This window comes from Limulus polyphemus, unplaced genomic scaffold (assembly GCF_000517525.1).
Source record: "Limulus polyphemus unplaced genomic scaffold, Limulus_polyphemus-2.1.2 Scaffold2531, whole genome shotgun sequence".
NCBI lineage: Eukaryota > Metazoa > Arthropoda > Merostomata > Xiphosura > Limulidae > Limulus > Limulus polyphemus.
This window is the reverse complement of record NW_013668141.1, coordinates 106,111-128,645: the sequence shown is the minus strand read 5'-3', so window position 1 is coordinate 128,645 and position 22,535 is coordinate 106,111. Positions and strand designations below refer to the sequence as shown.

At 32.1% G+C, this 22,535-nt stretch overlaps 1 protein-coding gene across 3 annotated transcripts in view; it reads right to left on the bottom strand.

The window, feature by feature from the left end:
- LOC106467221 (PC4 and SFRS1-interacting protein-like) overlaps positions 1-22,535 on the bottom strand; it is a 47,869-nt gene that overhangs the window by 21,453 nt on the left and 3,881 nt on the right. For 2 of the 3 annotated variants that reach the window (XM_022395354.1, XM_022395355.1), the window contains exons 2-5: positions 17,509-17,585; positions 12,893-13,031; positions 7,766-7,861; positions 601-651 (exon numbers count right to left, since the gene is read on the bottom strand). In XM_022395354.1, the coding sequence (XP_022251062.1) occupies positions 601-651; positions 7,766-7,861; positions 12,893-13,031; positions 17,509-17,585 (363 nt within the window). The remainder of the gene's footprint in view (positions 1-600; positions 652-7,765; positions 7,862-12,892; positions 13,032-17,508; positions 17,586-22,535) is intronic. The other variant, XM_013927548.2, reaches the window with a different exon arrangement.

The following is a 22,535-nucleotide window of genomic DNA, read 5'->3' as shown; positions in this document are numbered from 1 at the left end:
TATGTGAAGAAAATTATCTCAAATCGGGATCTAAGATATAGGAAATACATACAGGACTGGTTAAAATCCTTGTAACGGTTTAAGAACCACAAAAAAGATCTATGTAGTCATGTTCAAAAAGTTCAGAAATGGATATCAAAATGACAGTTATAAAGCCAGATAAATGCTAAACTTATAGTTAGATGAGAAACAGACAGGAGCTTCAACTCTTTTGACTCAAGAGCATCTGACAAAACATAAAGTATATTCCTATCTTCTATGTCTTCTCAAAAAAATGTGTTAGAGAGGTCTACTGTAGTACAATCATAAGAGAAACTTAAATGTGATAAAGCAACTACAAGTAAACCAGCAGAATACTCTGGTATTAGTAAATAAAACAATAATTACAATAAACTGTAATCAACAAATACTGGTAAACAAAAAAAACTAGAGAACAAAGTAAAGTTTAGTACACTACGTGTTAAAACAGAGGGCCAGAATATATGCCTCAACCAAAATATGATTATATACGTTTAGTACTTTCAAAGCTTTTAGTTCATTTTATAACTAAAATTTAGTCCATGTTCTACAAATTCAACCCAAACACAGTTGAAATTTTACCTTTTCAACTTTCTGGTCTATTTTCCGTTTACGATTTGATGACAGCTTCTGATAAAAACAAACAAAAAATATTTAGAAAAACCTGCTGCTACATCAAAAGTACTACAAAATACTAAGCAAGCTCAAAATTTTTCAGGTTAGCCTAACTATCTTTAAACATTTTATCATCTATTTCAAATTTGAATGAATGGAAAAATAGTTTTAGATAAACTTTAATTTTAAGGATCAAAATGAAACATCATAATGATAACGTGGCACTTCGTTACCATTTATTATATAAACCTGAATGAATGGAAAAATAGTTTTAAATAAACTTTATTTTAGGGATCAAAATGAAACTTCATAATGATAACGTGGCACTTCGTTATCGTTTGTTATATAAACCTGAATGAATAGAAAAATAGTTTTAGATAAACTTTATTTTAGGGATCAAAATGAAACTTCATAATGATAACGTGGCACTTCTTAACCATTTGTTATATAAACCAATTACCTAAATTACCAATAGTCAAAATCAATGCAAACATTAGGTTAGTTTTTTAAGTCATTATATATCATGACCAAAATTATTTAAAAAGATATATGACAGTTTGAAAAGAGATTTCCCTTCTAGGATAAGGTGTAAAGTAACAAAAAAAAAAGCAGTTATGGATTGGATCCAATTCAGATGAGGATCCAGAGCATAAAATAATTCTCAATCATCATTTGAAAACCCAATACATTTTGTCTGCGATTTGACATCTTTAGATATGCTCAGTCATGTTTACCTTTCGATTAATAAGGCTAAACGATAAACATCTTTCTTCAGTAATTTACTAAAAAACCTAAAACATTTAAAAGGTAAATTTCAAACAAAATAAAAATTTATTTTATAAGAAATAGGAGAGATTATACATCACTATCAGCTAGAAGCATATGACGTGCATACTTTCCTACCTGTAAATAAAGACTGGCTGTGTAAATAACATATTATATAATCAATACAGAAAACTGGATGTTTTTATATAATTTTACAAATTCAGCCCCTTACCTTCCTCACAAAGTTACGCCTTTTTGGCCTTTAAAGCAAAAACTTTACTTACCAAATTAAGATGGCAGTTGCTAGTATGACTTATAAAAAACCTGAAGGAAATTAGTTTGTAAGAAACAAAGAAAAAAGCTTTCTTTTTCCACTCACTCTAAATGTTCAATATTTGTTTATTATGGGGTGTCATTATTGAATAAACTAAGATGAATTTACTGTTAGAACATTTGTACTTACCATAAATAATATCCCTTTGCGTAATTTTAATTCTAGAAACATGAATCTTTTTCATTATAAAAATTACAACTAAAATTCCAGAATAATTTTTTAGAAGATTAATACCCAACCTTTCAGCTTTTCCCTTTCTCACATATGTGACAAAAAAAAAGGCATTACAGGGATGAAATACATTGAAAGTTATAATTTTCCTATACTGAAAATGTATTTCTGATAGGTACTTCCCTCTTTTCACAAGATTAGCTATTCTCGTTCATTGCTGCCCCCTATATGCGAACTTTTTATTTATGTATGCCACAAAGCTTCTGCTCCCCCCTAATCGAATCAAGTGATTCTAACATGTCTCTCATGTAAATCATCATGCGTCACCTCTCTACCAATATGAGCATAGTACACCTACTTGACACATGTGACTCCCTCTATGCACCTCTAAAGAACTATCACTTCGAAGCGTGTGAAGTGTGGGTGGAAGGAAGTACCTATTGGAAATACATTATGAAAATTATAACTTCCAATACGGTACTTCCCTCCACTCACAAGATTAGCTAGAATCTCAGACTGATTAGGAGGAGGGACCGATGCGAGGGAAGAACAGACGTACCCCCTGAAAGTGCCTGAAGGATACCTCCATAGATGAGAGAGTCAGATCTGAAGAGAAGAACCGCACCACTTCTGAGCCAGGTATACTCTTTGCCCATGTGTGGAATGTGTATGATATCGTGTAACGTATCAGGGCAGAAAATGAGAGCAGCACATCCAAGTTGGAGAGAATGTGGTAGGAGAGTGAACCTAATCAGAGAAAGATATTGTAACTCAATCCCACAATGAGAAAAGTGGGTAAACAAGGATGCACCCCTGGATGTAGAGTGGTTAGGGCATGGCAGACCATACTCGGTAAGTCAACTACATCCAAAACCTCCTCGCAGGGTACCGACATCTGGGCGAGGGTAGGACGAGGATCATACTGTCTTCACCTCAAACCCAAGAACCAGGGAATTGAGAACCACTCCATATCCTGAGTATTGCACAAGGATTAGCTCTGAACTATTTATCCGGAAAATTGACATCTGGTATCAAAAGGACGTCTATCGCGTGCAATCAACTCCCTCCAACCGTGAAACAGGCTGGGACCTTCCAAATGGCAATAACATCCACATAAGAAGAGAGAATGAGGGACAGCCAAGGAGAGAACCAGAACAATCCCATGTACCACTGCTGTGACCCACAACACAGACAGAGGAAATCAAGGGAGGAAGATAGACAACCCAAAACCTGTGTGAGGATTTATGTTGATTGGTCACTCTAGATCAAATACCAGGCCACGGGGTACTGACATCCACGTGGCAGTAGGATGAGAGCTCCCAAATGAAGGGATGAACTGCATTTTTGATGGCTCAACTCCAGTGGTTGTGTAAATGATATCAGGAGGCCATGTCATCCAACAAGGTGATGGCTCAACTCCTCTGGAGGTCACGTCTCATCTACATCTGCTGAACACCACTGCCCTACTTTTGACTGAATGGTTATAGCCATCTTTTTAAGGAACTCATTCAAGAGGGTGCCTCCACGGTCAACCACCCCAGCAGTTTAGAACTGGAAAGTGGTAAGGACTCACACATTCCACTAGAAGAAAGGAGGGTGAATATGCAGTGGAAAGTCCAGAGAAACATCATCACTGGAGACAGTGCAATGGGTGACTAGGAAACCCTATTTTGAAAAGCAGACCATATCGATTTATTCAATCAAGGCATGGGAGGGATGGGCAGCTATCCCCTTCTGCTTTACACATGCAGTCCATGGGTGATATCGTCTGGAACGGGCATGTTTATGAAGCAAAAACATCGCAAGGTTATCTTGTGGAACACCCCATCTCTCCAGTGAGCATTGCAAAGCCATGGAAGAGAGTGCAATTCAACATGGCTGTACAGTGCGGATTTCAATTGGAGGTTACCTGGTCAGGCACTGCTTGCAACGAAGCAGATCCACATAGTGAATAATGAAGCAAGAGCCCCTGAAAGGAAACAAATAATGAATAGAAACTTACCTAGTAAGAGTCGCACTGAAGTAAGAAAACAGTCAAAGGTGGTAGACAAAAACCCGACGAGGAAGAAACCACGATAAGGTTTAGATAAGGGAAGATGAATATATTAGGTGTAGTCCTCATGCCCAAATGTAGGAATTCCCTCAATGGCCAACGAAGATGAGATGCCAGGGAAAAGGTAAGGATGTTGAATCTAATGAGAAGACACCTGGAACAAAGTCCAGGAAGAAGATGATAAAGGGGAGTAAGCCAAGAGGCAGGAGTGGGCACCATGGAATGAAACCATACAGGCAATAGAACAATGGCGAGCACAGACCATATATAGCAGTCAATCCAAATCGTAAAGGAGGATAAAGATGGGAAATGAAAGAAGCCAATTGTGAAGACTAACAATGTGAAAGTCCAGATGGAGTACCCGCTAATGAAGTGGATGAAGAAGGACAGGAGACAAAGAAATAGACAGTAGAGGTAAAAGTTGGAGAAGTCACGGAAATCATGGTTGAGCTGGCCATTAAAAAGCAGTCACAAGGACCTAACACAGAATAGTAGGGATAAGGGAAATCACCCCTGGAAGTAAGAGGATAGAGAGATGAAAATACTGGCTAAAGGCATCAACAGCCCTAGCTAGAGGAGGAGGTACCAGATATAAAATAGAGGTAATGGGCGTTTAAGAGATGTAGTAAAGGGATCTATTTGGGGAAAATCCCATGAAAGACAAAGCCATTATAAACATGCAAAAAAGAACATAGAATCTCTGTACTGGGAACAGAAACTACATAATGGAAATGAAGAACCAAATACTTGATATCTGGTGGTGGAAAAAGGCTATCAAGATTTCCATCCACAGAACAGGGTCAGCTTCTGCAGGAGGAGTTGTGGGTGAGAACTGAAGAAAGAGGCTGACCTTTTAAATGTTCAATCTTCCGGAAGATAAACACCGATAAAAACCCACGCCAGGTTACCTGCACCTGTGGCCTGTGAGATAGCACTAGTTATAGGCATGACCTCCAAAGTGGCAACATTAGCTTCGAAATTAGACTGGAATAAGTTTCGATAAATGAAGGCAAATTTCAAACTCCAGAAAATCTGGAAGTTATAATAAATGAAGACCACTTCATGAGTATACTAAATACGAATGTGAAACAGTAAAGAATGACAAAAACAACATCCAAGTACAAGCGCTGCCAAATAAGAAGTGATAGTTTGATAGAGGCGCATAGAGGGAGTCACATGCTTCATGTGAGTGTCCTATGCTCCTATTGGTAGAGGTGATGCATGATGATTTACATGAGAGACAATTCTAATAGGGGGGAGCAGAATGCTTGTGGCATGTGTAAGCAAAAAGTTCCCGTATAAGGGGCAGCAATGAACAAGAATAGCTAATCTTGTGAGTAGAGGGAAGTACCATATTGGAAGATAGAAGTATAATATATACTGAAAAAAAGTAAAATTCATGGTTTACAAAATGTATACACTTCTTAACACAATACAAATTACTTGTGTAAGGAAGCACATATAAGCATAAGGAAAAGTTTTATTGATGGTGGAATATACTACATGTTTTGACAGAACATTGGTCTGTCTACTTCAGGTATGATCAGTACTAAGCAATACAAGGTTTATATATTGTTACAAAGACACAAGGATTAAATGTGACAAATGGTGTCAGCAGGTACAGGATGTAGGTAGAGCTCAAGTCTGATCAATTGTATGAACAGTGAATAGACCTTGCCTAATACATCTGATATTGCTAGGGCCATTATCACAGTTTAGTGAGAGGTCATTTGCTTTGATGATTTCTATAGTTTCCAAACAGTTTTTTTTTTTTTTTAGTTTTGTTTGCCTACCTATTATTACAATACAAATTATTGAAATATTTCTCAATATTATTAAGTTTTGTCAGGGTGAAAAAATTACAGGAAATAACCTTGTAACTTTGTTGTATTAAATTTCATCATGTTATATTTTACTGTTATATTCTATATCATTTAAATTATATATATGACAACAGTAGACACTTAATCCTTGACCCTGGAGAAAGGTGGAAGTTGAAGTGTTGAGCAAAAATAAAACAAATTCTGGATTTTGTTATCATAGTTTTCATAAATATTTAATATCTAGTCTTCAATTAAAGATCTAAACCTTAATAAATTTATCTTTTTCATACACACTTTAAGGTAAGAAAATAGCTTATTTTCATGCAGTATGCTTTTCTAGGTTAAAATTATAAACTACATGCTCATATAAATATAAGTTTCAACAGCAGTGTTATTCACAAAATTAGGTTCTATGTTCAAATAAAATTGTGTGACACATAATTAACCAGCATAAAAACTGCAACTGCTTGTTACATTGGACTATTAAAGGTAAATATATAGTTGTACTTTCAAAAAATACTACATACATTGCACAAAGAAACAGCTTATAACATTACAGACACTGTGAACAACTTATTTGAAATGTATTAAAAAACATTATTCTTAGTTATAAAATACTTCAGCTTAAAAAGCTTTATAAATGAAAGAAACATTATGGACTTCACAAATAATTTGTAGAATATTTGTTGACCATTAGTATCTTACATTATCTATTTTATTACATAAACTAATAGCATAGCAATATTTATTTACAGAAGTTAAATTTCTATAAAAATAAAAAAGTAATTTAACTTGAAACAACAGTGGTAAATTTACTATACAAAAATGTTTTCACATCATTAATCACTGGTAGATATTTCACATGTGATATAAATTATGTGATTTTATGTGTATGTTTATTACCCATTAAATGTGTCTCGCAGTATGAAGAGCAGTTTTCTTCTCCTAACTTTAGAAAATTTATTGCCTATTCAGTGGTATACAGTGAATAAGAGAAAACAGCCTATTTATTTACACCAAACTTTAACTTGTAAATTCATGAAGGTCTAGAAATTTCAAGTTAAATATTTACACGTTCACTGAAACAGCCTTTTTGTTATGCAATTAAATCAAATCATTGCTAAAACTGTTCTATAATACAAAAAATGATATATTTTGCAGAAACCACTCAACTTTTCAAAATTTTTATTTGCAACAAAGCAATAAACTAAGATAAACGACCTCACCTACACTCAGAGAAGTTAATGCTATAACCCTCGTAATGTTTTTCAAAACAACAAAAAGTTTAGATATGATAGTAACTTAGTATTAAGACAGAAAACAAAAGCACATTATGAGTGAACACAAAAAAAAAAACTAGTAGAAGAACCATGCAAGGTTTAAAGGAACTCTATCAAGAATTCTGCAGGTTAAAATAATTAGACAATACAATACTTCTGAATAAGTGTTTGTGCCTTGGTGATTAATTTTTTCAGCAATCAAAATCATGCAATACATTATATTTAAAATAAATTAAAATACTCAGATTCAGTATGATTATATTTAAAAAGAACCTAACAAATGTAAGTGTATAAATTCCGACACTTAAAATTAGTAATATATGCAGTATCTACCAATATATAAACTAACATGCTGGGGTATGTCATATGCAAGGTGAGTTGATTAGAACTATTATACATAGTTTTAACAAGAACTATAGCCACTATTTCTCAAATATTCTTATACTGTTACAATAAGCAGACATGACATAGCTAGCATACCTTCTTCTTCATAAATGGCACTGTCAGGTGGCATCAATAATCATTTTAATGTTATTCCACAAATAAATTTAACTTTTTTCTTTACAACTAGCAACACAAATCATAAAACCCTGAAAAAGCAGTTTTACACAAAAGAGTCAAAACACCCCAAAATCTTTTTTTAGAAAAAATATGAGGACTATACAACTATTCATAAGATCAGTATGAAATAAAAACTTTGACCAACCTTTGGTTTGTCTTCAGCAATGACTAAGTTAGATTCATCATCACTTGACTTCTCAGCATCATCATCATCATCTTCCATATCATCAGGACTTTCATCCTGTTTGAAAATTAACTGTTAGAAGTTTCAAGCAACTAAATTTAAGCATAAATAAAAACTTGTGTTTTTACAGGAATCAAAAATATTTCATAAAATCAACACGAGTCACGGGTCGATACGATTTTTTCAAAATAAATTACAGCAACCTCAGTGTAAGTTAAATAATCAAACAGCTTGAAAAAGCACAAGTTAATTTTAAAGTACTGAATTGGTGAGAATAATATCAGAATGTAAAAGCAAAAAATAAGATGTAAACTTGATAAATTAATATGATTTTATTATAAAGGACACTTCACACAATAGCTCTTCATCTGGTCGGACACTACATGCTTATAATAAACTCTTACTAATTTGGAAGTTATCAATCATCATTTTTATAAACAATAAATAATCATAGAATTTAAAATTACATGTGAAGTATTTACGGTCCCATGTAAAATCTACAAAGTAATTTTTTTTACAAGCTGAATGAAAAAAAAAAGGAAATTAAGCCAATTCAATATCCTGATTACCCAATAAAAAATGATGAGTAACACATAAAAATTTGTATAAAAATGCATTCAATATTATAGTTTTCTGTGCATTTTACATTTTTTAGAAATGAGTAATTTTAGTTAATTTTTGTCCAGTTCTTTACACTAAGTGTTGTAACAGACAAAAAAATAAAACAACTAGAATCTCTTAAAACAGCTTTAAATGTTTTCACCAACCCTGAATTAAGTAAAATAACTGATCAGCCAATCTTGTTTTACCCCTTTAAAACTTTTAATTCGACAATGAATGTTACATTCAATTTAACAGGGTTATTATGGGCAGCAAAAAGGCCCAACTTTGCAAATATCTTTATGGATGCAACCAAAAATCAAACTACACTTCAGGAAATAAAACATTCATGACATATTTTTCAATTGGCCTGCCAGAACCCAATTCCTCAAAGATATTTTTCCACATGCAAACTCTTTCATTGACCAACAAAATCCACATTTGAATATTCTCTAATACACATGCATTTTGTTGATGTTATTATATCATAAAAAAAAAGGCTTTCTCCATACAAAAAAAAAAAACCACAGGCAGACCACAATATCTCCACTACTAAAGTTGTTATTTGGCCAACTTCAAATGAAATGTTATTTACAGTTAAACCTTTCACATGAAAAAAGATTTGCATTAACAACAGTGAGGACTAAGATCCTAAAAATTTCCGTGATAGAAAGAGGATATCAAGTTTCTGAAGTAAAAAATAAACGTAAAGAGCTGACACAATCCCAATCAGTCTCATCCCGATTAATCTAACAGCTACCCTGGTTAGCACATATTTTCTAAAACTCGAAAATGCTTCACAGAGTCTTTAAATAAACATTTTCATCTCCTTCAACTCAGTGAACATCTAAATCAAATCTTTGCTATGATTCCTCATTTCATTTTGAAAAAACAAAAGCTTAAGGATATCACTGTTCATGCAAAATTCAATTATACTGCACCACAGGATAGAATTCTCCTTTAACAATATTCAATATCAGAGTTTTAAGCACTTTCTATAACCAACATAAAAAAAACTCAAAACATTCAACCATCATTATGTTTGTCAAACTTAAACTACCCTTACAGAAAAGCTTAATAGCTATTAATAACAAACTCTCTGCCAAGACTTTAAAAAAACCTCCCCGTTCCCCTACACTTTAACCATACCCGACCTCTCCAATTATAACACAGATATCATTGGTACTTAAACTAGGTTTAAATCAAAAGCTGACATAGAAATAAAAGAGACATAATGAATCAGTTGTTTAAACACCATCATCCCACATAGTATGAGCCATGACCCCAGTATTAATGATCTTCACCCTTTAACTCAAAGTCTCTCTGAAAAAGTTTAAAAAATTCCATTTCAAAATAAATTTATTATTGTATTGATAGTGTTTTAATTCTTATTACTTAATTAAAATTATTTCATCTCTGTAATATTATGTCTTATTTAATATCTATTATTTTTTATGTTCTCATTTATATATGTATCATTACTGCATTTCATTTCTTGTAGTTGTTATTAATTTCTCACTTTTCCAATTTCTGTATCATTAAGTACTTTTGTTGATTCATCCCTCCCTCCTACTGCTTTTGGATATACCCATCCAGATCTCTCTCTCTATATCTCTCTTTTTTTTTTAAAGAGGTTGCTTAGAGAAACAGAACATTAATCACATTATATTATGTATGAAACAATTACCTGTAAATTTCCTTTTTCTTCACCAAAACATGAATTTCAGTGTAAAGAAAGTTGACATAGAGTCCTAATCTATTGTTTGCTAACATGTAATATATATATACGTAGTTACCTACCATAAAGAAAAACTAATTTGTACAAAATCAGAAACATGAATAAATAAAAATTTTCCTTTTTGTTTTACCATGTGTTATATACGAAAATTAGAAGTGCTCATTTATGGCATGTATGTTTGGACTGAATTATGTTTTCTCCAGTTGCTTTCATGAAGCAAAAAATATTATGATTTACTATCTGATCGTGTTTCTTGTCTTCTCATAAAGACCATTTGGCTGAAATGTTATTTTCAGTGCTCTACAATAAGTATTTTTTCTAGGCATATTTTAATGTGTATTCATTTTCATTCTTTACAATGTTATTATTATTTAAGTTTGCACATTTCTAATACAGACTGGATGAATGAAGCAATTTTGACTATAATTCATTGTTTAATAAAAGCAAAATCTTAAAATGTATATTTAATTTGTGTGGGCATCTTGTGGAATGCAGGTTGCAAGTAGATTTTTCTAGCATTTCATCCCTTAGACAAGAAGTTCTTAAAAGAAAATTCCACACCAGTGAAACATATTGAAAACCTATCATATACATTACCTCTTTTTAATGAAGATATATACTGAATCAATTAAAGAATTTCCAAGTTTTCTCGTTGATGATCAAAATAAAAGTTTACCATCAACAATCACTTACTCAAACTTTGCTGATTCATTAAATACAAGCAATGAATATAAAAAAAAATTCTGGTATTTATACAAAAAGTTTGAGTGTAAAAAAGGAAATCATAGCATTTAATTTTTAGTAATAGAAAAATAATCAGTTCTGTTTTGATTAAGCACTTAATGTTTCTACTTACATATAATATTTTTAACTATACATAAAATTATGTGACAACATAGGAAAAAGAGTTGTTCGTAATTTTCATGAGACGATGCTTATGTAGGATTCAATTGTTTATAATACACAGTTTATAGCTCCCAGAGAGTAAATTCATTAAGAAATGTTTGCCAAAGCTGAGACAAATTTACAAATTGTACAGCACGTAAACACTTTTGCTCATAGTTCATCTGATTATGTGCACCGATATTGCTATGGTAAATGGACATATGTTTTTGTTTTCTGGCCTAACAGTTTCGTAGCATCACATTTTACTTGTGAAGACCTTATGATGTGAATACATTAAAAGGTGATGGATGATCATGTGTCCTGAATGTAGACACTCAGGGTTGATTAGCTTGGTTTACCAAGGAGACTAGCTGTTTGATAAATCAAACACTTTGAAGTTATTAGTGGCTATGTTAAATAAGAGGGAATCCTCAATAGCCATGGCACTTGAAATTCTTTTAGGCAGGATTAGAGTAAATTGATCTATAAGACCTTGGGCATGGTCAAATACACTAATCAAAAGGGTTTTGACCTCCCGAGTTGAAAACTGTAATTAGATCTCATATTGGTCAAGAGATATGAGCTAAAATTTGTACTTGAAAATAACAAAAAATCTCAGACCCATTCTATGAGCCACTATGCCTGCTGTGGCTAAAAATACAAAGAATAAAATTGGCATTGTTTAAAATTAAGACAATGAAAACAGTACACAGCTTGTAGCTCTGATTCTAAAACAAATTCCCAACATTTACAAAAATTTAAATCTTTTTTCTTTGTAATACTTATTTTAGAAGAGCAGTTTATCATTTTTAACATAAAAATTGAAAAAAATAAAATGATTAAAAACCAAAATGTGCATTAAGGAAACTTTTATTTAAGTATCTTATATTCTGAATTAGGCTTAGTTGGTATTGGCGATGTATAATTTTAAGAATAACTGACATGTGTGCCTGTGGTTAGGTTGTCTAAAGTAGTGTGTCTTTTCACAGAAAGTTATAATAATATGTTACAAATAGCTGAAAAATGCAGGCAGTGACAAGAAAGTATATGCATACTTTTCCATGAAAAATGTGACATGAAGTTTTGAAAAATGGTTGATATCAAATGATTTTCGTTTTTGCTATTACAACTGTTTATGTTAAATTATTTTTTATATTTTTATTAGTATATCATACGATGATACTAATACATACAAGAATCTATCATTTCTGAAACAGTATCGTGTAACAAAAAGTTTCAATAAACAAAATGTCACAAAAATAAATGGATTAGTTAGGTTACCACAAACTATATTTCAATTTTGATCTCGTTTTCTTCAAAATTTTAATAGCACAAGACTGATGAACAGTAAATAATTTATTTCATAATCATGAAAATATTGAGTCTCTTTATAAGTTAAACATATCTTGATATTAATTAATATGTTTTAAGTGTACAATGAAATAAGCTCATAAATACTTACTAACCAATAATGCTTAGTTTACCACCCCTTTGCATCAATGTGAGATAATATTTACACTTTAATATGATTGTGAAGTCACTACAATTCATCTTAAGTTATGTGTAAAATAAAAATATAACTATTAATATTAGGTGTGATTAGGGAAGAAAGTAACAGATTAATACTTTATTACCATATTTAAAACCCAAAAGCAACTACCAATTAATCAGTAGGGAACTTCAAAGAGTAATTAAAACACATGATAAACAATCAACATTGATAATAACTAAAAAATACAACCTTTGTTTTCTACATACATGTAGAACCAGAAATTAGTTTAATTTTAACTGTAATTAGAGTTAAAAGTTACCCCTTCACTATGTTACTCAAAAAAGTTAAATCTATTAGTTTTTTAAACACTTACCGTTTGTGTCGGAGGGACAACTTTTGGATTGTTTTCAAGTTCCCATAATCCATCATTGAAAAATTTTCGTTTCATGGGTTTTCCATACTTTTCTTTGTAGTCCTGATAAGAAAAGAGGTCCTTGGGTGCAAGATTAGCTCTAAAATGAAAATAAATCTTACATTAACCATAGTGAAAGAGAATATGGGAAGTACTGATGGCATAATAATCTTAACAATAGTGACCACAGGTAAGAAGGAGAAGAAAGCATGACATGACAAGAAGATAATATAAAGAACAAGAAGCCAGTGACTCAAACAGAGTATGTATGAGAGCAAGTCAAGCCACAGGAAGGTCGTAATCAGGCATGGAAGTTGGACGAGGGGTACAGTAAAGAAGGAAGGACAGGAACAACATGGAGAGGCAAAGAAAATAGTGCGTGCCAGTAATGGGGAGGGTGTAATATGATCAATAAAGCTGCTCAACAACTGGCCATGGTAGACTGTTAATTGAAGAACAAATAAGAAAGGTCCTGCCAGGATAGAGGAAAGGATGGTAAAAGAAAGTACACTAAGTATAGATGAGGCCTCTGAAAGACAGCAACTACAGATGAGGAGGAGGAGAAAGTTAGTCACGAGAGAAAGAGACAGCACAAAGAACAAGAAGGCATTGTTATGAATGGCGCATGTATGAGAGAGTGCAAAACCACATTAAGGTCCCTGTCAGATACAAGAATCAGATTAGGGGATTGGTGAAGAAGAAGGACCAAAAAGCAGTGGAGAGTATAGGTGAAGAAATATATGGTGGTAAAGAGAAAAGGCCTAAACATGTTGACAAAGCTACTGGATAATTAATAATGGTGGATATTGACAACCCAAATGGGCTAAAGTAGGATGACCTGGAAGAAGAGAGTGTCAGAGAAACCCACCACTGTCACTGATATACAGGCAAGGCCGAGGGATAACATGAATGGGATAAGAAGGTGACACAAACAGGGAGTCCAACCCCATGGGAATGGGCCGGAGACATATCCCACATGTGAGGATAAAGCAGCATCATCCTTGCCTGAAAAAATTATATGTGAGGTAAGAGGAAGAGGAAAAAGGGTATATATATATATATATATCCTTCCACAGATGATCCCCTCAGGATCAAACCTGTTAGGGTAGACACTGAAGAGATGAGTGATGACCTCAATACCAGAAATTAAAAGAAGACCAGGGAGCTGGGAAAAACAAGAGTGAACGTGGATTCAGATGTCCTAGTAACAGGAACAGAAAGATGAGGAGAATAAGATGGGAAGCTAAGTATACAACTGGGATAAAAGTTGGACCATCTCAGGTTGGGTCTCCAGTAAGACAGGAATATCCCTGAAGATCTATGGGCAAAGAAAAGGTGCCCAATGAGGACCATGAGTAGATACTTGAGTAAGGAGCACATAATAATAGATAGGCTTATAAATTATTATTTGCCTACCTATTATTATGACCATGAGTCGAAATGTGAAGGAGGCATACATTAGTTATAAAAATATCCCTACCCAACAACAGAAGTAAGATGTGGTGAATCAAAAAAGTAGTGTGGATTCATGTTGTGAAAAGAAATTCCTGGGAGTATGATGAAGTGCCTCGAACATAACGTGAAGTGGCAGGAGGAAATGTAGGATGGTAGAAGAGATGAGACAAATATGTAAAAACTGGGCACCAGTAAGGGAAATAGAAGTGAAGGGGTTCACTCCTCTAAGTAGATAAATAAAAAAGTTTAAAGACTGGGAACTGAGTAACTGAAATGAAGAAAAGCTGTAAGCCATAACAAAAGAGACCAGTAAAAAAAAGATGGATGAAGCATGGTAGTACCGGAGTTGAGTTATTCAAAAAACAAGTCTGTATAGATTAGGAAAGCAGGTGAAACAGATAAGAAAAAGCAGCCTTGTGTGACATATATTAATGTATGGGTAGAATAAGAAGACAAAGGGAAAAGAGAAAGAAGTAACATACCCGAAAATGATGTCAAGGGAGAAAACACAATGGTGAAGATTTTCCTACACAGATAATACCCTTCCTAAAGCAAACTTTTAAAACAGAAAAATCCAGTCAAAAAATCACCACCACATTCAAATAGGGAGAATAAACATAGGCCTAACAAATGGGAGAAGGCCCAGTGTGAATAAAGGAAAGCATAACCAGTCGAGCAATATCTGTCACACCCACCACTGACAACGAGACCCTCCTCAATGAGAGACAAAGGCCTTGTGTTAAGATCAACGTCACTACCATAGGACAAAAGAGAAAATCACTGACACTTGAGAAGTAGTTATGGGTAAGTATGAAAAAAAAAATATCATTCAAAGTCGATATCCATTTTCCAGTAAAAAGGAAACCAGTTACACCTTAACTAAATTCAAATGTTGGAAACTATTGCAAATCTCACATAATTGAATAATAAATTTAAAAACGTCCATTCTAGACAGCACCAAAGAAAAGAATGAAATTACCACGAGTGTAAGTGCACAGGGGGAGTTACTACACATGGAGGTTGTGTTACACTCCTAATAGCGGAGGACTTTTTTCATATGATGACATCATCATGTACCAGCACATTTCAAGTTGAACACATGAATTTAGGTGGGAGATAACTCAAGGCTAGTTACATGCAAGTCTCACAGGTAGATGTGTAAGGAAGATAACATTTCTGTGTGTCGAGGTAAGTTGTCATCTCACAAGAAATGCTTCACACAACTGTCTATCATATCCAACCTCACCTGAAGTCTGACTTACAAGTTGTTGGTTTTCTCAATCACTTAAAGGTTTATACCTCTTTATATCAGTAAAATGCGTTAGTTTTAAGTAAAAAAACAAAAATGAAGTTGTTAAACTAAATTTAAGAACCAGTAAGGGCTGAACTTTCATAATAAATATTAATCTAACTAGTTATATAAATATGAAGAAGTTAAAAATTCATTTATAATTACACAAGGGTCCTATTATATATATCACCTCTCACTGTCATAATTTAAAAGCCAATTGCATACACCAATCATGAACAGGCCAAGATATTCAAAGTCTTGTGTCCAAATGTAGCCTGTAAGAAAAAGATTATCTTTGACATCACAGTATCTTTTAACATCTTGTAGGTTCCATTACAATTTAGAGGATTAGCCAGGACGCAATCTAGGATATCAGTTTGAGTATCAGTAACATAGTCATTGGGCTGAGAACAGACTACAACTAACATTCTTCAGTTTTGTTTCTTTACATAAATAAATGACATTAAGCACAGCATTGGTTTTACTGTCTGTTTGAAATGTGATGCTGGTCTCTGAAGCTATATTCAATAAGTGAGTTTCAATGCTTTGTGGAAGATATTTCCATTCATTTAACTGTGTGTTACATAAGAACACGAGTGTGTGTGTATTCTTTGTCAAGACAAATGTTTGGTAATAAGACAAGCAAAAAAAATAAAGAATATCAGTTTAGATGTTGTGTAGTCAAAGAAACACATTTACATAATTCTCAAAGCCCTCTGAAGCTAACAACCAAACGTAAATGTGTCAAAAAGTGTTTCTGATTAATTTGTTTTCTGTAAGCATAACAACAAACAAAATCATTAAGTACCAGATGAATAATAGCTAAAAGCCACAGTAACAAACATATTAGTTACACAAGTGTTACACAAAATACATCTACATTATTATAATCATTGCTCTTACATTTAAAGAATGCCATTAATAATACACTTGGGTTACTCAGGTGGTAGTGTAACAGTTGGACAGTTATTTCCACTAACTCACTAGATTTGTACATTTTTGCTTTCTTATTGTGGTTCTTGCCAGTTATTCTTGGTCACCCTCTAGATATTTGTAGTTATTTTTATACTATATGACATTTATATTATGAATCAATGAAACTACATTTTCTAAGAAACATTTTTGTAAGAAAAAATTTTATAAGTGCAATGAGTATTATTATACTATTTTTTGATAATTTTCAACTTTTTAAAACAGGAAACTATCACAAAAGAAGAATCTATTTTGCTCGTCCAATTAATCAAAAATTAATAATGCTCCATCACAGAGACAGATTTTTAACAACTGTGCAAAAACAGTAAAATTTGTTATAAAATTGTCAGAAATGATAACATATAAATAAAAGTCTATGAATTACACATAGAAATAAAATATGGGATATGATATTAGAGACAACGTTTAGAACTAGAACTGCTACCTAACATCACAGATGACTTACATTAGTAGTCCCTTATAACCACATACAGTATACTATTCACAAATCTGTCAGAGTATTAGTGATATGAAAAACTGAGATGTATGGTAATTTAGCATGTAGATCTTGAAGGTACAATCTCAATGTTTGTATATGTATATTATTATTATAAAAATAGAATAGTGGTCTGTTAAAAGTTAAATTATTTATCCTTGTATAATGGTTAAAGAATTTCTAATGAGAAATCACAATTCCTCTAGTCAACTTTGGCATGAATTTTGTTTCTACTACACATAACAAACTTTGTTACGTTATATTTCATCTGCTGTACTAGGTCATTTTCAAAATATTTGTTTCTTAATCTAATCTATATTTCAAATCAAAATCTTTCAAAGAAATGGTGACAGTTATATTTACATTTCATATGTTCCGAAGAAAAGAACAGGGTATTTATTCAGAGGCACTTTCTTCCCTTCTGGTGGTTTTTCTTCAATCTATAACAAATGAAAATTACAAAAACAATTACAACAGTAAGATTTAATAAGTTTATCTTGTTCCCTTAAAATAGCAAAATAGAGGTGTGGATAAGAAAGTCCTTCCAAAAATGTAAATAAATTTGACAATACTTTTTCAAGCAAATCATTCAACAACATTATAACTCTTACCAAACAAGTTTCATCTAGACTTCTGAAGTTTACACCTATTACCCTTAACATTCAAATTCATATTAACAAACTTTTCATCCCTCCAATCAAATAAATCACCCATAGAACCAAACCACTAATAATTCTGAGTGACCAAATCAAGTCACATCTGTTTCTTTTTATGCTAAGGAAAAAATTTGATAAAAATTGTAATATTCTCATCTTGGATGCCCATCTCTGAACTCTCTTGTTGATATCTTACCTGTAGTAAAAAGGTCAAAACTGCACAGAGTACTTACTCCAAAGGAAACCTCATTGTAACATTATTGAATTTAAACTTAAAATTCCAATAAGAAGAGTTTTCACAATTTTAATTTTTTAACAATAGATAAATATTTAGCTAAAGGCTTTAGAGGTATATTTCACTCATATACTTTAAAAAGCTCATTCAAGTTTTTCATGGTACATTTACTACTATAATTTCCCATATTTCATTACAGTCAATAATAAATTTGCATCACATCATAACTGAAACCTCGCTTTTAACAATTTGAAATTGTCCATTACATGCTACTCAAAACTTAATGGGTACGTAACAAAATAATTTCTTAGTCTAAATGATACATATTAGAAAGATAAACAGAACCGTATACATAATGCAACATGGATAAAAATAAGTTATAAACAACTAATTTCAGAATTAGATAATGTAGAACATTCTAGAAAAGAAACCCTTTTTAATCTATTTTTTGGTCAAGGTCAATATGATATTAAAATTGTTAACAAGACAATTCATCAAACTCTAATAACTTAAATTCTCTCCCATTTATGATTATTAATATTGCATGATGACTATCATACAGGTTGTATTGTTAGAAGTTTAAGAACTTCTGTCCTTACATCCAGCTGAGATATGAATGTCAAAAGAAGCATACATAGTGTACCAGTTTCTGCATAATATGTAAATAATTTTGTATTAAAGGAGACAAAAAATTTAGACAATATTCCAAGTGATACCTAGCTAATGGTATATATCAAGCTAAATTACCTCTTATCAGGTTTTATACAGCCAGATTCTTTACAGTAGGTGTCTGTGACTTGTTGGTGATAAATATCAATAAAAAAACAGACAGCACACAATCAACTTGTTTTAAAATAATATATTCAAAACAAGTCACACGTGTGTACAAAAATGTATCCAGAACTTTAAATAATTCTCTCGTTTTTGTCAAACTACACACAGGTGGGTTCAATTACTTTAGAACACCCTTTGACAACACAAAGTATTCTCCTCTATCACTGTTATTATAATACAAGGCTCTAACACTCAATTTAAAATTGCCACTATAACTGTTAGTTACCACAATTGTATCCAGAACTTTAAATAATTGTCTTCTTTTCATCAAAGTCCACACAGGCGGGTTCAATTACTTTAGAACATTCCTTTGAGAAGACAAATTACTCTCCTCTATCTTTATTATTACAATGCAAGCTGTTAAGGTCACTTTAGAAACCATCTGTTACGGCTAAACTGACATACAGTTTAACTTCACTTTTACTTTCACTAACTTACTTTACTACCTTGATGGCCTATATATATATATATTGCATGACTGAGGCCTAAAACTTTCTACAAACTATGAGACATTGTGATGTAACAATACTCATTTAAAGCAATGAGAAAAATTCAGAAGGTTCGAGTAATGTGACGTCAACTCCCAACAACTGAACTAAACAACAAATGATTCGTAAACAGTTATGTAAGGAAACCTGTGATAAATTATCGCTTCTAAAAATACTACATTAAACACTAGTGCTATATAATTATAGCTCTCTTCTTAAATTTAGATGGAAGAGTCATGTATATCCAACACCTCTTTTGACTTGTAATCAATATACAAATGCAAACGAAAAAAATCAATGAGCTTTACTATTAGAGACAAAGCACTGCCTCAATGGCTTGTGTGACTAATCCACCACTATTCTTCAGTCATACTACTGAATGGATTCCCATCTACATTAGATTTGTGATCAAATTATGATAATCCAAATGCATTAATATGCACTTACTATGATGTAAGGTAATTGCTTAATATATGTCTAACTTAACAACTAATCCAAGTCATTATATAACACTGATCAACATCCTCAATATAGTTAAAAGTGCCCGACAGTTTAATGTTATCAGCAAACTTTACTAACTAATTAGTTATGCCCCTATCAAGATTGTTATTGTAAGTAACAAAAGCAAAGGCCTAAGCACTGAGACATTCCAAAGTACTAGTAACAAGAGTTCTATATGACTGGACTTCATCAACCCTCTGAAATTGGGTGGGCCGAAGGGTGCATGTCATAACCTTTTCATATTTACATTCAAAATTTCATTAAACAACTTTATTATTAATTTCTGTCAATACACTTGGCATCAAAATGTAGTTTATAATTCAATTTTAATATAACTTTTAATTTCTTAATGTCAAACTGAAATATTTAAATAAATTACCAATCTTCACTTCTCTGTATCATGACACTTCTGCAATCCAAATTGTCCATTTTAGATTTTTTCTACCCGTATATGATTTTCTATGTTTCCCATAAACTACCCATTAATATTACAGATATCCCAGAGCTAATGTAAAGCTAGAATCCCTAAGCTCCTTGCTTTCCCAAGATATGTGAAGTAGAATGAAACCAACACATCACACCCCTCCTAACATATTCTGTCTTTCAAAAAATGTCTTTAATCCTCTCTAACATTTGCTATTGGATTATTTCTAACCAACAGAAAAAGAAGTTCCAATTTACTGAATACTACAAGGCAAGGATTGTTCACATGACAGGTTTTGAAATTTTTTCTTAGTTTCATTGTCTGCCATCACTGGAGCTCAGCTCGACCAGCAATCAGAATTATTATAACCCATTTAGACCTTAGAAAGCCAGTTTAATTATAGTTGTTTTAGGACATTGTTTTTTTGTCTGTGGCAATATTTTGCATTATAAATAAAATATTTGAACTTAAAAAAATCATTTGTAAGACAACACTACTATCACAAAATAGCCTATCAAGCATCAAGGACTTCTTAAAAAAGAGTTCAAAATCTTGAAAAAAAAAGACAAAGTTCCAGACACAAGTAATAAATTTCTTGTTTTTTTCTTATATTTTTACTTGTTATAAAAGCAGCTAAAAATGTAAAAAAAATTAGAAACTTAAATGAAAAAATTAAATATACAAATTTCTCATGATAGTATATGCACATTCCAAGGCATGACTGAATAATTTAACATGCATGCTGGTAACGCGAGTCTTTGTTACATATAGTTTTTGCATAATAAATAACTCTTGCCATATTTTGAGAGGGTCTAAGTGCAACTGTAAAGAAATAAAACTAAATGAAGTCTTATCAGCTTTGGCTGTAAGAATAAATGGTGTGTAATTGTCTGTTACAATGTGCAGTCATTTTAGAAAAAAAAAGAATAATTTAGATTTATTTTGTATTATTTATCTGTGATGATTACAAGGTTGATAAACTGACCAAGCCTGTATACAGTTTGTGTTAAGAAAAAGAAAATAACGGGTAAAATATAAAGTTTTGCTAGAAAAAACTTTTGGTATTCATTTAAGAGGTTTTAGAAGTTATGAAAGTGAAATATGAAACTTTAAGATGAAAAGAGTATTTTTACTCTTAACATGAAAATCACCTTGTGTCCAGACTAACTTGGTAAAGGCTTTGAAAACTTATAGAGATAAATATTTAATAAAAATGCTGTTCATCAAACTGATATAAATAATGCATCGACAATTATTATGTCTATCTTTTCCAAGCTGCACTGATGAACCCTAGTATTGACCACAAGGCCTCATCAGCACTAGATATAGCAGATTGTATGGTTGACATATTGATATATATTCTTTGCTTTTAATCATATTTTTTATTATACATTATTATACTGCATTGCAGCATACCATTATCAATGTAAATAATATCTTCATGCATTCTATCAAATCACAAATTAAACTACCAGATGAGACCTACATGTTATATGCTGAAGTCCTGGTTTCTAATACACAGTTGACAAACAGACTCACAGTTAAAATACACTATGGAAATAGTAATTATAGTTGACTTATGTGCATCACACCAAATCCACTTCTAATAATGCTTAAGTTCGTTATAGAATTACTGTTCATTAATATACACTATACATTAAGTATATCAATGATGTATTTTTAATACAAACTTCTGAAATTCAAACTTATAAAATAACAATTTACAAATTAACTAAATTAACTAACAAAGATTGTAACGTGTTAATTTTTATGTGTTCACAGTAATATATAGTCATGGTTGAACTTCTCAACACTTTACTCATCGTGAAAGGAAATACTTTTTGGAATTATATAGTATGAGAAAACTTGTTGTGTTTTTGTTTTGTTTTCTTATGGTAATGAAATGTTTGATACTTGCAAATTTTAATGCTATATTAATTTATTAATTTTGTTATTGTTAATTAGTTATTGCATTTACCTTTGTAATATATTATATGGTTCAAGGCTAGGACAACTAAGTGGATAGAAAACACTGCTTCACAAGCCCATGGACAGAGAGAGTTCAAGACAAATCCAAAAAATTTTGGTACTACAAATGTAACCTAAATAACATAGGAAAAGGAAAATTATAGCTAACACTAAAGAACACGTTATGCAAGTAATGCTTGGAGACGGTTTGAATGGGTAATGAAGAAAAACTTTAATATAGGTTTAACATAACAGCAAATGTACAACGTTTCGACAAGGTTTTG